Source organism: Salvelinus fontinalis, chromosome 33 (assembly GCF_029448725.1).
Source record: "Salvelinus fontinalis isolate EN_2023a chromosome 33, ASM2944872v1, whole genome shotgun sequence".
Lineage (NCBI taxonomy): Eukaryota > Metazoa > Chordata > Actinopteri > Salmoniformes > Salmonidae > Salvelinus > Salvelinus fontinalis.
In genome coordinates this window covers 24,354,664-24,370,444 of record NC_074697.1, presented here as the reverse complement: position 1 = coordinate 24,370,444, position 15,781 = coordinate 24,354,664, and the positions used below count along the sequence as shown (strand labels likewise).

Genomic DNA, 15,781 nt, shown 5'->3' with positions numbered 1-15,781 from the left:
ATACATGCATACAGTACATGCATGCATACAGTACAGGCAGCACAGACAGTACAGACAGTACATACAGTACATACAGTACATACATACATGCATAGTTATATTGTTTTTTATGTATCACTGAAAACATTTTATTTTTACATTTAAGTCATTTAGCAGACGCTCTTATCCAGAGCGACTTACAAGTACATACATTCATACTTTTTTTGTACTGGCCCCCCGTGGGAATCGAACCCACGACCCTGGCGTTGCAAGCGCCATGCTCTACCAACTGAGCCACACGGGGCAAACTTTCTAAGAGATCCCTGTTGGGAGCAGCAAACACTGAGCGGACACAACAAAGCTGCCCCTGCCTCCTGCCTCCTGCCCCTCCCTCTGCCTCTTGCCCTCCTGCCCCTGCCTCCTCTTCCGCCACCTCCTCCTCCAAACATTTAAAGGGATACTTCGGGATTTTGGAAATGAGGCCCTTTATCTACTTCCCCAAAGTCAGATGAACGTGTGGATACCATGTTAATGTCTCTGTGTTCAGTATGAAGGAAGTTAGAGGTAGTTTAGCTAACTAGCATTAGTGCAATGACTGGAAGTCTAGTGCTAGTAAACAACTTTCTTCAAACCACACGCTGAGACATAAACATGGTATCCATGAGTTTATCTGACTCTGGGGAAGTTGATAAAGTGCATCCACTCTACCCCCCTAGAGATCCTATAGTGAGTAGGACAGAGCTAGGGGTCCTTACCTTTGGTGGCCCCTGCGGCCCCCAGGTGGTAGATGGCCCCCAGGATGAGCCACAGAGCCCTCTGCTCCTCCACTGAGATGCCCAACACCTTCATGGCTGCCTGCAACTTGGTGAACTGCTGAGACGACTTCTGTTTGTCCTCCAGCTACAGAGAGAGGGGAGGGATGGATGAAGGACACAGTTAAGACAGTTTTCCAGTTGTCCTACACACACACACACACACACACACACACACAATTCAGAAAATGACATATAATACACATTATAATAAGAGCATAATAACAGCATTTTACTTTAGACTGAGGCACAATTTCGAAGGCGCTGTTCTCTGCAAAGTGGTTAAAGTGCAGCTCCGTTCTGAGAGGAAACAGAGGAAATGAACAGGTTCAAATGACAGTAAATAGCTAGTTTACACCACAAGGTTAACATGAGAACAAGATTATATACACAAGACTAAGCTTCTACAATGGACTGCAACCACTCACCTCAATTCAATCCCAATTGAGAGGGTTTAGAGGGCTCACCTGAGAGTGCTGTCAGCTCCGGACATCATGTAGTAGAAGATGTTGAAGGTGGACTCAGTCTCCGGCCGTTTGGTCACTCTCAGCTTCTCAAGCAGCATGGTCTGAGGTACAGGAAAAGGACACCAAGATATCAATATGTGTGTGTGCGTGTGTCAGTGTCCATGCCGTGTGTGTGCGTGATACTGCCTACCTGTATGGATGCGGAGGCCACCTGGCCAGCCTGGTCGAAGTCCAGAGAGACAATCTGAGAGAAGCGGCTAGCGTTGGTGTTCATGGAGGTGGAGCTGTTTCCAAATGCTTCCAGGATGGTATATACTGCCTGCCACTTCTCCCCTGCACAGACCGAGGGAGGGAGAGAGGGGGACAGAGTACAATTAGTGGAAAGCTGTATTCATTTCCAATATCATGTCAGTGTTTTGGGATTTCACATTCAATACTGTTCCACTGGTGAGGGGATTAGACTACCATCTTTGATAATCATGTCATGTCAGTTAGGCTTTGTCAATTATTCCCTTAGTGGAGCTCCTTTCCCTCTTTCGACATCAAACTGAGCAGGAACCCCTCATCAGTCAGAGAGTAGGGCTACCAGTCAGACTCACTTAATCCTAATGATCAAACTGAGCAGGAACCCCTCATCAGTCAGAGAGTAGGGCTACCAGTCAGACTCACTTAACCCTAATGATCAAACTGAGCAGGAACCCCTCATCAGTCAGAGAGTAGGGCTACCAGTCAGACTCACTTAATCCTAATGATCAAACTGAGCAGGAACCCCTCATCAGTCAGAGAGTAGGGCTACCAGTCAGACTCACTTAACCCTAATGATCAAACTGAGCAGGAACCCCTCATCAGTCAGAGAGTAGGGCTACCAGTCAGACTCACTTAACCCTAATGATCAAACTGAGCAGGAACCCCTCATCAGTCAGAGAGTAGGGCTACCAGTCAGACTCACTTAACCCTAATGATCAAACTGAGCAGGAACCCCTCATCAGTCAGAGAGTAGGGCTACCAGTCAGACTCACTTAACCCTAATGATCAAACTGAGCAGGAACCCCTCATCAGTCAGAGAGTAGGGCTACCAGTCAGACTCACTTAATCCTAATTGCTCCTGTATGTAGCTCTGGATAAGAGCGTCTGCTAAATGACTAAAATGTAAATGTAAAAGTAGGTATGTGAAACTTATATAGCCTACTGCACCTCCCATAGCAGCTCCCGTGTTTAACAGTCAAGTCTAGTAGTGGCTGGGTTATGGAGCTCTCATTAGCCCATTACAGCTAACCAGGAGAAGCTGAGAAGTTTTGATAAGCTTTGCTAATTATCCCCCAGCTCCACAGGGCATCATTAGGGGCTCCCCTCATCCATCACACACACACACACACACACACACACACACACACACACACACACACACACACACACACACACACACACACACACACACACACACACACACACACACACACACACACACACACACACACACACACACCTGGAATACTGAGCCAACCACAACCGCTCTTCGAACCAAAAGGTTTTGAAGCCAGCTTCCATCAAGCTGCCCCTCCCTCCTCCTCTTCCTCCTCTCCCAAATTCTCAGTAACACCCCTACACTCTCCCACATGCCTACCTCTCTGGCTGGCTGGCATGTTGGAACTGCTCGTTATCTTCCCATACTAACTAACACATCTACTGCACCTGTTATAACGGCTGGATTTCTGCTGAGTTCTAAGTCAATTAGATAACACTGATCTAAATCAGTAACAACTCAGTGAATGTCCTCCTGTGTACAAACACATGTGGAGCCATTAGATTATTTCCTTAATTAGCTATTAGGCTATTAAGACTAATTACCTACAGAGTAATTAAGTGAATTTAAACCACCACAGCTATTAAGTAACACTGAAGTAATTAAGCCACCATCTCGGACCAAACTAAGGTGATTATAACAGTCCTTAAACATTCTTTACATTTTATTTATACATTTCCCTCAGTCATTTAATAGACAAAAATCCCTGAATACTAGCTTTACTGCTCGCTGGGAGGAAATGAGCTGGCCAGAAGGAAAGAGGTTAACTCATCATAGCGGAGGACTCTCTCACCAGAGAATATCTTTCCGGTGCTGCCAGCAATGGAGACCAGGTACTGGACCAGGTGTTGACAGTTGGTGGTCTTGCCGCTGCCGCTCTTCCCCAGCAGCACGATGGACTGGTCCTGACGCGTGGTCAACAGGTTCCTGTAGGCCGACTGAGCCACTGCGTAGATGTGAGGTGCCGTGTCCTCTCGCCTGCAACCCTTAAACATGTGCATCACCTGATGGGACCGAGGAGAGGAAGGGAGGGAGAGGGGTTGGGGGAAAGAGAGGTACAAAACATTTTAACTGTAGTTCACCTCTAGTCCTCCCAGTGACTCCTGTACGGTCCTCAGAAGGGCTCTGTGTGTGTGTGTGTGTGTTCGCGTGTGTTTGTGTTCGCACGCGCACGTCCTTAAATCACCACATTCCCAGCTAAGCACCCTGTCTGTAAGGTCTAATGGGTAGTAGTTCCATTATGAGTGATGAGAGTTAAGTAGATATTACAACCTACAGGCCTCCTCAATACTGTCACCTCTAAATCTCATTAGGATAATTGGATTTCATTGTCATGTTGTGGACCACTGAAGACTTCCCTCTATCCTCCGAGTCATCTCTCCTGTTTTAATTCACACAACCTCCTCTCCCTAACAGGAAATACTATGACATAATAGCAAGGAAATACACAATAAATAATAGCATTAAGTACACCCCAATGCGTACATCAAACAGCATGCATGATACCATTCTAAACGGAGAATAAACCAGAATCACGTCAGTGGAGTTGTACAGATACACTACCGTTCAAAAGTTTGGGGTCACTTAGAAATGTCCTTTTTTTTGAAAGAGAAGAAAGATAATGCCTAGAAGGCCATTATCCCGGAGTCGCCTCTTCACTGTTGACGTAGAGACTGGTGTTTTGCGGGTACTATTTAATGAAGCTGCCATTTGAGGACTTGTGAGGCGTCTGTTTCTCAAACTAGACACTATAATGTGCTTGTCCTCAGTTGTGCACCGGGGCCTCCCACTCCTTATATTCTGGTTAGAGCCAGTTTGCGCTGTTCTGTGAAGGGAGTAGTACACAGGGTTGTACGAGATATCAGTTTCTTGGCAATTTCTCGCATGGAATAGCCTTCATTTCTCAGAACAAGTTTCAGAAGAAAGTTCTTTGTTTCTGGCCATTTTGAGCCTGTAATCGAACCTACAAATGCTGAATCTCGAGATACTCAACTAGTCTAAAGAAGGCCAGTTTTTATCAGCTGTGCTAACATAATTGCAAAAGGGTTTTCTAATGTTCTATCACGCCCTGACCATAGAGAGCTGTTTATTCTCTATGTTGGTTGGGTCGGGTGTGATTTAGGGTGCGTTATCTAGGGGAATTGTATATTTATGTTGGCCTGATATGGTTCCCAATCAGAGGCAGCTGTTTATCGTTGTCTCTGATTGGGGATCATATTTAGGTAGCCATTTCCCCATTGTATTTGTGGGATCTTGACTATGTTTGTGTGTAGTTGCTTTCTGCACTGCATGTAGCTTCACGTTTCGTTTATTCACTTTATTGTTTTTGTGCTTTACGTTTCTCTTCTAAATAAAAGGATGGAAACATACCACGCTGTATCTTGGTCCACTCATTTCAACGAGCGTGACATGCTCAATTAGCCTTTTAAAATTATAAACTTGGATTAGCTAGCACAACGTGCCATTGGAACACAGGAGTGATGATTGCTGGTAATGGGCCTCTGTAGATATTCCATAAACAATCTGCAGTTTACAGCTACAATAGTAATTTACAACATTAACAATGTCTACACTGCATTTCTGATCAATTTTATGTTATGTGCTTCTCTTCTCTTTCAAAAACAAGAAAATTTCTAAGTGACCCCAAACTTTTGAACGGTAGTGTATGTTCTCATGAAATGTTTGTCTGTGTGAAGACATGCATCTGCTGTGTGGGTCCTCTCCCCTCACCTTCTCAGAGTACATGGAGGGAGCGCTGAGGGGATTGATGATGATCATGTTGGGCCCGGCATGTGTGTGGATGAGGTTTCCCCCATAGCGCTGCCGCAGGGAGTGCATCACACTGGACTCATTGAGGTACTGCAGCAAGGCCAGGTCCTCAGAGCGGTCAAACGACGGGGGGTTCGCCTGGGACAGGAGCAAAGGTCAAAGGTGAACGATTAATGACTGAGGAGTGTTGTAATACTAGAGCTTTATTAAAGGAACACTCAGCAATATGAAAACATCATACATACTGAGACTCTGCTTGTCTGAAGTGGGACTGCTCACAGAAACGACCAACAACAACAGAATTCAAATCTACCAAGACTACCACCTTGCCTTTTGATAAGCCAAGTTGAAGTTGCCTAAACCTATTTCATGTTTTCAGATTGATTTAAACAAAGTCCTCTGTAGGGGTAGAGGGTAGGGGTCCATATGAGACTGGAAATCTGACTAGTAATGTCTTGAGTTTCACTGAGGACTGGAGGAGCAGTATTAAGAGACGTCGAGCAGAGATTTAGTATGCCACACCATGACTTGCCACCAGGAATCTGATGCCAAGTCTTTGATGCAATTAAAACAGATGTCTCCCTCCAACCTCAGACGGGTCCAAGTTTGCACTTCCTTAATCAAACAGATGGTTCAAACGTTTGATTAGATGACTACCTTGACACTGTTGAAAACACTAACTGTCCAAAGTCACCCTTATTATCAGTTCACCCTACGAGAGTTAAATGACTGTACATAACACCGGGAGGGGATTTCAACTTTTTCTTCGTCCTGAAAGCAGAGCAGACATCCTCTAGTCAAGGTCTTGGAGACAGCATGTTGTGAATGATGGGAGCTTTTTCTGCATTGTGCCAGAACAGTTTTTAAAGCGTCCTGTAACAGATATCTCCATGATTCGGGCCTGGTGCCATATCTGTGCGAGTCACCTGATCGAGGCCTGCCAAACTCACACCTGTTCCCCTCTAACCTGTCCCCCTGTCCACAGACGTCCCACAATCCCCTGGGCCAGGTACAGTCTGCATCCTGGCTGACCATCTGTGTTTGATTCTGGCTCCAGACGGGATGACTGACGGGTGCTAAGACCCCCTCCCTCCTTCTTGGATATTTCCCCTACATGCCACTCGCCCCCCATCAGGTCGATCTCTGCTTCATGGACCTCCTAAGGACTAGCCTATACCCTAACGGAAAACCTAAGATAGTCTATGCAATCAAGTAAAGTCAATGTCTTTTCCTTTGACCCTCTAAAGGAACTAGATTTTAGCCCCAATAACAAAACTGAGATGGAGTCTGCAAAATCAAGTAAAAATACATTGAATGTGTAGTCCCCCCTCCCCACGCTCACCTTCTCCACGTCATCGTCATCTACGTCCAGTACTGTCCCATCATGTTCCAGTTTGATCTTCACCTTCCCCTCCGGCAGAGATCCTGCCTTTGTCTTCAGCAGCGTCGCTATGGACACACAAACACACAAATAACTTATTGGGATATACAGTGCATTCGGAAAGTATTCAGACCCCTTCACTTTTTCCACATTGTGTTACGTTACAGCCTTATTCTAAAATGGATGAAATTTTTTAAATTCTTCATCAATCTACACACAATACCCCATAATGACAAAAAAACAGAAATACCTTATTTACATAGGTATTCAGTCCATTTGCTATGAGACTCTAAATTGAGCTCAGGGGCATCCTGTTTCCATTGATCATCCTTGAGATGTTGCTACAGCTTGATTGAAGTCCACCTGTGATAAATGATTGGAAAGGCACACACCTGTCTATTAAAGGTCCCACAGTTGACAGTGCATGTCAGAGCAAAAACCAAGCCATGAGGTCAAAGGAATTGTCCATAGAGCTCCAAGACAGGAGTGTGTCGAGGCACAGATCTGGGGTAGGGTACCAAAAAATATCTGCAGCATTGGAGGTCCCCAAGAACACAGTGGCCTCCATCATTCTTAAATGGAAGAAGTTTGGAACCACCAAGACTCTTCCTAGTGCTGACTGACCGGGTAAACTGAGCAATAATGGGAGAAGAGGTGTCAGGGAGGTGACCAAGAACCCAATGGTCACTATGACAGAGCTCCAGAGTTCCTCTGTGGAGATGGGAAAGCCTTCCAGAAGGACAACCATCTCTGCAGCACTCCACCAATCATTCCTTTATGGTAGAGTGGCCAGACGGAAGCCACACCTCAGTAAAAGGCACATGACAGCCAGCTTGGAGTTTGCCAAAAGACACCTAAGGACTCTCAGACCATGAGAAACAAGAGTCTCTGGTCTGATGAAGCCAAGATTAAAATCTTTGGCCTGAATGTCAAGCGTCACGTCTGGAGGAAACCAGGCACCGCTCATCACCTGGCCAACACCATCCCTACGGTGAAGCATGGTGGTGGCAGCATCATGCTGTAGAGATGTTTTTCAGCAGCAGGGACTGGAAGAATAGTCTGGATCGAGGGAAGGATGAACAGAGCAAAGTACAGAGAAATCCTTGATGAAAACCTGCTCCAGAGCACTCAGGACCTCAGACTGGGGTGAAGGTTCACCTTCCAACAGGACAAAGACCCTAAGCACACAGCCAAGACAATGCAGGTGTGGCTCTGAATGTCCTTGAGTGGCCAAGCTGGTGCTCGGACTTGAATCCGATCGAACATCTCTGTAGAGACCTGAAAATAGCTGTGCAGCGATGCTCCCCATCCAACCTGACAAAACTTGAGAGGATCTGCAGAGAATGGGAGAAACTCCCCAAATACAGGTGTGTCTAGCTTGTAGTGTCATACCCAAGAAGACTCGAGGCTGTAATCGCTGCCAAAGTTGCTTCAACAAAGTACTGAGTAAAAGGTCTGAATACTTATGTAAATGTAATATTTCAGTCTTTTTTAAATTTATACATTTGCAGAAAAAATAAATACATTATTGCTTTGTCATTATGGGGTATCGTGGGTAGATTGATGAGGGGAATTAAACATTTTAGAATAAGGCTGTAAAGTAACAAAATGGGGGAAAAGTTAAGGGGTCTGAATACTTTCCGAATGCACTGTAGCTTATTGGCTGGAGTCTGCACAGACACGGTATCAGGAAAAAACAATAGCATATAGTTTAAAAGCAAAGGTAAAAATGAGCAGGGCCAGAGCTCTGCATCCCTCCTGATCTAAGATGTAAGGCAGGAACTTACCCAGGGAGAAGCCATCCTTGTGGACCAGCCAGACCTTCTCTGAGCCGTACCATGCCTGCTCTGCGGCTATCTGCTCCTCTGTCTTCACCTGGAAGTGATGGTGGAGAAGACAACAGTCACATACACACAGCAGAACAATGACCTTAGGCCAGGATACCTTTCACGGGGCCTTTCTGTGGCTGCAGTAGCTTCCACTCAGCAGTTTTCAACCAAAGAGAGGCTTTAGACTCGAGAGGACATGTGCTCCCTACAAACACACCTGTTCACATCAATAACATTCACTCATGTGTGTTTAAAGTAGCTGGTTATCAGGCCAGCGTTGAGCGTTTATAACATGTTACACAGTTATGTATTGTAGCATTGTAAATAATGGGCTGACAGTGGGCATGCAGAGGACTTGCTAATAGTACATGTGATGAAAGGCAGGGCGCTGGAGAGGCTTCAGTGGAGCAGGCAGAGATAAAAAGCAGTTAGGATTTGAAGGAGTCACAGATCACAGACAGCCATTTCTCCAATTCGGCTCAGAGTGTCACCTAGAAATGCCTGACTGCTCTGTGTTACCATGCTTGACCTTCACAAAGCATCTCACACTCTACTGGACATGCGCCTTCAGGCTCTCTCTCTCTGTCTCTCAGTCTGTCTGTCTGTCTGTCTGTCTGTCTGTCTGTCTGTCTGTCTGTCTGTCTGTCTGTAAGAGAGGCAGTGAAATTTGACAGAGAACATGAAGTATCAGTGAACCGAATCTGAACAAAGACACTGTTGGATGCACATCAATGTCACACAGCATGGTGGGTGAGGGGAGGGAGGTGTATGAAGAGAATGGATACACAATCCACACAGCACAGCAACACAACACAACACACCGAATGCTAGGGATGGACTGTATCCTGAGGGATGACAACAAGACAATAAAAAGTAAAGAACACACAGATAAAAAAAAACGTATGAAATTCAGAGTGAAATATAGGCCTACATACTATGTTATTTTTAATAACGCATAATCAGATGAAGTTTTTTGCAGCGTCTGTCTCATTGTCTCTTAAATGGAAAACTGACGTCATGCAATGACATCTACACGAGACAAAATGTGATGGTATGATTGATCCTGTGGAATCCACACAACCACGAATCTTAAGTACCATCGAACAAGTTTAATTTTGAGTGCTGATTTTCCCCTGAAATGTTCTAATTAGGTGAAAGAGGGCCAAATGTGCAGGTGGCTTGGCTTTGAGTGAATACTATGCAGTTGTGTTTGGTGGGGGTAAATGAAACACAGCACACAGGGTACACAGCACTTCAGGGGTCGGTGGTGGGAGTGGTGGGAGGTGGAGAGGGTGAATTACACACAGGCACAGCAAAGGCCAGACCTTAGGTTGTTGGGCAGCGGCGTGAGACACCTGAAGGATGGCCACGGGATCCTCGTCCACCTGTCCCTGGAGGACGACAGGCGTGAGGGAAGGAAAAGTGGTCAAAGGTCATAGTTAGAGTGGAGTTACAGTGGAAAGAAGGGTAGCAATCCACCAAACCACACAAAACATCATGTCCAGTATGTCATCATCCCTCATAATCATGAGCTGCTGGAATGGAGAGATATACAGCGCCTTCAGAAAGTATTCAGACCCCTTGACTTCTTCCACATTTTGATACATTACAGCCTTATTCTAAAATCTATTCAATTATTTTTTTCCTTCATCAATCTACACAGAATTACCCCATAATGACAATGCAAAAACAGATTTTTGAAATGTTTGCTAATTTATTAAAAATAAAAAAAGACTGAAATATCACATTTACATCAGTATTCAGACCCTTTACTCAGTACTTTGTTGAAGTACTTTTGGAAGCGAATACAGCAGAGTCTTCTTGGGTATGACGCTACAAGCTTGGCACACCTGTATTTGGGGAGTATCTCCCATTCTTCTCTGCAGATTCTCTCAAGCTCTGTCAGGTTGGATGGGGAGCGTTGCTGCACAGCTATTTTCAGGTCTCTCCAAAGATGTTCGATCGGGTTCAAGTCTAGGCTCTGGCTGAGCCACTCAAGGACATTCAGAGACTTGTCCCGAAGCCACTCCTGCGTTGTCTTGGCTGTGTGCTTAGGGTCATTGTCCTGTTGGAAGGTCAACCTTCGCCCCCAGTCTAAGGTCCTGAGTGCTTTGGAGCAGGTTTTCATCAAGGATCTCTGTATACCTTGCTCTATTAATCTTTCCCTCGATCCTGACTAGTCTCCTAGTCCCTGCCACTGAAAAACATCCCCACAGCATGATGCTGCCACCACCATGCTTCACCGTAGGGATGGTATTTGCCAGGTTTCTTCTAGACGTGACGCTTGACATTCAGGCCAAAGAGTTCAATCTTGGTTTCATCAGACCAGAGAATCTTGTTTAACTAACGCATCCTTCATTATTGTCTGAAGTTTTGTTTAGAGTTTTGAGACAAATTTGAAAACATTATCAGATATCATCAAGCCAGTGTTTACCATTTAAAGAAACGAGTACATTATGTAAGTTACCAGGGTCAAGACCAGGGAGGGATGGGAAGAAAAAACTGTGGGATGGCAAAGAATGAGGAGAGGTCACGCTCTATGTCTGTGAGATGAGCTAATGCATCATGACACATCATGTCATAAAGGGGAGACAGAGAGAGCAACGGGACAGGAACACCTGCCAGTCATAAATCACACACACTGCCATTCACTCACACTGCGACTGCACACCACACGGGGCAAACAACATGCGGCACATCTTAATCAGGGGACTATTCCACTGCCATGCTACTGACAAAACAAAAAATGCACTGGGTTGGTTTGTCAGTTTCCATACAGGTCAAGGTCTGTTTGATTGCCCTGGAGGCATCTAGACACTATCATCGTTTAATACCGGCTTTGTTCCAAAAACAAATGAGGAAGGGAAAACACCAAGCACTATTACAGATGAACCTTACATAGACAGGTAGGGTGAGAGAGGGGAAAGTTAGAAGAGGAATCTAGGCTTACATTCCAACATGCCACACGAGCACACACTTTAACCAGGTCGCCAGAGGGGACCCCTGTGGGCCACAGTACCTGAGGGGGGTTTGGGGCTGGGGCAGGAGAAAGGGTCGGGGCTGAGGCACAAACTGCCGGCTCCAGCTAGCCATACAACAGCCACAGATAGACACAGCCAACCACCAATTAGAAATAAAGAGATTGAGGGAGAGAGAGAAACAGAGAGAGAGAGAGAAAAAAAGACAAAGAAAGAGATTGAGGGAGAGAGAGAAACGGAGAGAGAGAGAGAAACAGAGAGAGAGAAACGAAGAGAGAGAGAGAAACGGAGAGAGAGAGAAACGGAGAGAGAGAGAAACGGAGAGAGAGAGAAAGGGAGAGAGAGAGAAACGGAGAGAGAGAGAGAAACGGAGAGAGAGAGAGAAAAAGACAAAGGAAGAGAGAAAAGGAGAGAGAGAGAAACGGAGAGAGCGATAAATGGAGAGAGAGAGAGAAAAAGACAAAGAAAGAGATTGAGGGAGAGAGAGAAATGGAGAGAGAGAAAGAAAAAGACAAAGAAAGAGATTGAGGGAGAGAGAAACAGAGAGAGAGAAAGACAAAGGAAGAGATTGAGGGAGAGAGAGAAACAGAGAGATAGAGAGAGAAATGGAGAGAGAGAAAGAGAGAGAGAGAAAAGACAAAGAAAGAGATTGAGGGAGAGAGAGAAATGGAGAGAGAGAGAGAGAAAAAGAAAGAGATTGAGGGAGAGAGAGAAACGGAGAGAGAGAGAGAGAAAAAGACAAAGAAAGAGATTGCGTGAGAGAAAGAAAGAAACGGAGAGAGAGAAACGGAGAGAGAGAGAGAGAGAAAAAAAGACAAAGAAAGAGATTGAGGGGGAGAGAGAAATGGAGAGAGAGAGAAAAAGACAAAGAAAGAGATTGAGGAAGAGAGAGAAACAGAGAGAGAGAAAGACAAAGAAAGAGATTGAGGGAGAGAGAGAAACAGAGAGAGAGAGAAACGGAGAGAGAGAGAAATGGAGAGAGAGAAAGAGAGAGAGAAAAGACAAAGAAAGAGATTGAGGGAGTGAGAGAAATGGAGAGAGAGAGAAAAAGACAAAGAAAGAGATTGAGTGAGAGAAAGAAAGAAAGAAACGGAGAGAGAGAAAGAAAGAAACTGAGAGAGAGAGAGAGAAATGGAGAGAGAGAGAGAGAAACGGAGAGAGAGAAAAAGACAAAGAAAGATTGAGGGAGAGAGAGAAACAGAGAGTAGAGAGAAACAGAGAGAGAGAGAGAAACAGAGAGAGAGAGAAACGGAGAGAGAGAGAGAAATGGAGAGAGAGAGAGAGAAACGGAGAGAGAGAATAAGACAAAGGAAGAGAAAAAGATGAGAAACTGAATATAAAACATGAATTGACAAATCCAGTGAAAGTTTGACAGGTGACAAAACAATAATGGTAACAGAAAGCAGCATAGACATAAACAGTCAATTAGTTCAATGAACAGTGAACATGAGAACGCAGTAACCTAGTCATGCATGGATATGTACGCCTGACGACTCAAATTGTATTATTCCGCTGCTCTACATTCGCTACATACACAGGTACAAACAAACACGCATACAAACACACTATACACACACGCACAACTGGATTGTGTGTTGTAGACTAGTGGCCTGAGGGAACACACACATATGTGTTGTCAAATATGTTGTATTTGCATTAAGATGTATATTACTTCCTTCATTTTTGCTGGACCCCAGGCAGAGTAGATGCTGCCTTGGCAACAGTTAACGGGGATCCATAATACATACAAATAGAGTTTGACTGCCATGAATGAATTAATATGTAGTGAAAATGAGAGGGTTGTACAAAACAAAGTCATCAGCGATTGGACCATTTGTAGCTCATCAGTGTATTCTAGCCAATGCGAGTTGTCAAAACGCTGCTTTACCCATGTGTGTTCTGGCTCTGGCCCAATCCATCGGTTTCTGGGACCAATCAGAAGAGTTAGAATGTGTTTGCGTTCTAGAAATCGTTGGGGAGGCACTCAGATCCAAACTAATTGTGGAGAAGAAACTAATGTCCGTGGGCGTGGCGTAGCATTTGGACGGAGTAAGGCGTTTGGGTAGCCAAGCAATGGATATGGCCCAAATTAGTAAATCTGACTTTTAATTAAATGTGCCTAAAAGGAAAATGACAAATTACTATTAGCTATGAAGATAAAGATTGAACATCCAGTGAAGAAAATAAAGAGAGAAGGAGAGATAGAGAGCATGATAGGCTGTTAATGGAAAATAAATAAGCACCTCTAAATTCATTACTGGAATGTTAATCAACGTATCCTGTTAAAATTAATAAAGGAAAGAAAGTAAAGATTAGAAAAGTGAAAGAGGAGAAGCATGTATCTAGGCAGTCCAGAGGGGGAGAGAGAGTGGAAATAATAGAGAAATGGGGAGAGACAAGGAGCGAAGGTGGGTCTTTACAGGCGCACTGAAGATCCTGTCCAGGAGTCTCTGAGCCTCTTCAGTGGGACTGAGCGGCGCCTCCTGGAGGTCAGATGATCAACAGGTTGATCTATGAAACTAGGCTATCAAAGCGCACTATTCTAGTGGACCACATTCAACACTGTTTCATAGACAACAGAAATGCATTCAGGGTTTTTTTCACGCTGTGAGATGTTCACTAGATGCCATGACAATCCTGAAGTCACACACACACACTTGGTTGCAATACCTCACTTCCACAGCATAGCAACAGTGAACTGAGTAAATGCTATGGCGCACACCAGCAAAAGCACCTTTTGGGTTATGGTTGGGGTAGTCTTTGATGAAACGGTTGATGAATTGTTCTGCGGTGAAGCCTTCTCAATGGGAACAGAGGACAGGGGAGAGGCTGCCACCTTCAAATGGTACACACAGATACATCCACGCCAACAAGCACGCCGAAGTAATGTACACACACATACAAGTAGTCCATAAAATAAAGAAAGGATACAACCATGTTGAACAAACTCGCAACAAGCCATGCTCTAGACGTCCAGAGTCTAGCTAAGGTAGTGAGCAAATCAACAGTCGAGGGATACAAAAGCCCACTTGGATGTGAAATCATTCAGATCTCAATGCACAGGGCGAAGCCAAGCAAAACTATAACTAGCTTGGGTAACAATACACAAGAAAACTTTAGCCTTAGACAACTATAGCAAACTCAGATAGCCACAGTAGCAGTCAAAGCCAGCTTGTGGTCGGCTAGCAAGTAAACAAAGACCCTGAGAGGCCGGTAATTGCCAAAACTTAGCGAGAATCCAGCAAAAAGACCATACCTTTTTAAAAATATCTGGCATCTGCAAAATGTGTAGATAGCTCTCTTCTCCCAACGCGTGCCATGGTGGCTGCAGCGGGGCTTTGAAGTCACTATCAATAATTATCTCTGCGGGTCTCCGTGGAACTCCAGGCCACAGCGACAGAACATTCCACCCCAATACGCTTTTTCCTCCTTTGGATACCCCCCCCCCCCCCCCCCCCCCCCCACCCCCCCAGGCTAACTTCAATAAACAAGGCTTCCAAGCTACAGATGACAGCAGGGTCTCTTGGGTTGAGGCAGTCGGGGAAAAAAGCTACTGAACTTGTTGTTTTTCTGGAAGCTGTCTCAGCAGCCCTGGCGTCTTAGAGGAGAGACATGTGAGGAAGGAGAGCTGTGTGAGACAGGCTCCATCCCCCAAGAGAAACTCAGAGAAATATGGAGCTGAATGCAACAAAAGCTTCAGCCCCATGAGACTGCACCCTTTAACAAACTGAAAAACACTGACTTTGTGCAAATGAGAAAGTTCTGGAGAAACAAACAAGTTCAATAGGGAGTTGAGCCCATCATCGTGGCCCCGAAATGGAGCCTGAACTCTGCTAACAAGTGGAGAACTCAACAAGATAAGTGAAGTTAGTTAAAATAACACCATCCACACACACACACACAAAAAAAACTGAGTTATCATGGAGATGCAAAGAGTGCTTTCTGTGCATTAGCGATCAACATCCGTTTTTTCACACAGTGGTCTCAAAAGTGGTTCATGCAGTGAGGACAGTAAGCCTACCTCAGGCTTCTTCACGGCTGGCAGTTTGGGGGGCGGGATCAACACCGGTGGTGGAGAGAGAGCACTCGCTTTGGGAATGATAAAGGCGGGAGGAGGGGAGAGAGGCGAGGCCTTTGGAGGACTAGGGGAGAGAGGGGAGACCTTGGAGACTGGGACGAACCCTGCAGGAGGAGTACTGGGGGAGGACTTAGAGGTGGGAAAGGATGCTGAAGGGGGAGTGACACGGGAGTATTTAGAAGAGG

General features: G+C 45.2%; 1 protein-coding gene and 1 non-coding gene across 4 annotated transcripts in view; both read right to left on the bottom strand.

Moving 5' to 3' along the window:
* Positions 1-15,781, bottom strand: part of LOC129831864 (unconventional myosin-XVIIIa-like) — a 190,239-nt gene that overhangs the window by 74,830 nt on the left and 99,628 nt on the right. The window contains exons 1-12 of one of the 3 annotated variants that reach the window (XM_055895378.1): positions 14,253-14,921; positions 13,939-14,001; positions 11,560-11,625; positions 9,866-9,931; positions 8,499-8,586; positions 6,673-6,779; positions 5,292-5,468; positions 3,355-3,565; positions 1,449-1,591; positions 1,259-1,359; positions 1,028-1,091; positions 735-879 (exon numbers count right to left, since the gene is read on the bottom strand). In XM_055895378.1, the coding sequence (XP_055751353.1) occupies positions 735-879; positions 1,028-1,091; positions 1,259-1,359; positions 1,449-1,591; positions 3,355-3,565; positions 5,292-5,468; positions 6,673-6,779; positions 8,499-8,586; positions 9,866-9,931; positions 11,560-11,625; positions 13,939-14,001; positions 14,253-14,480 (1,459 nt within the window). In that variant the 5' untranslated portion in view covers positions 14,481-14,921. Of the gene's footprint in view, positions 1-734; positions 880-1,027; positions 1,092-1,258; positions 1,360-1,448; positions 1,592-3,354; positions 3,566-5,291; positions 5,469-6,672; positions 6,780-8,498; positions 8,587-9,865; positions 9,932-11,559; positions 11,626-13,938; positions 14,002-14,252; positions 14,922-15,781 lie in introns of those variants that run through there. The other 2 variants (XM_055895376.1, XM_055895377.1) reach the window with 2 other exon arrangements.
* trnaa-ugc (transfer RNA alanine (anticodon UGC)) lies at positions 211-284 on the bottom strand. The gene has a single exon. It is a non-coding gene; the product is annotated as a tRNA-Ala (tRNA).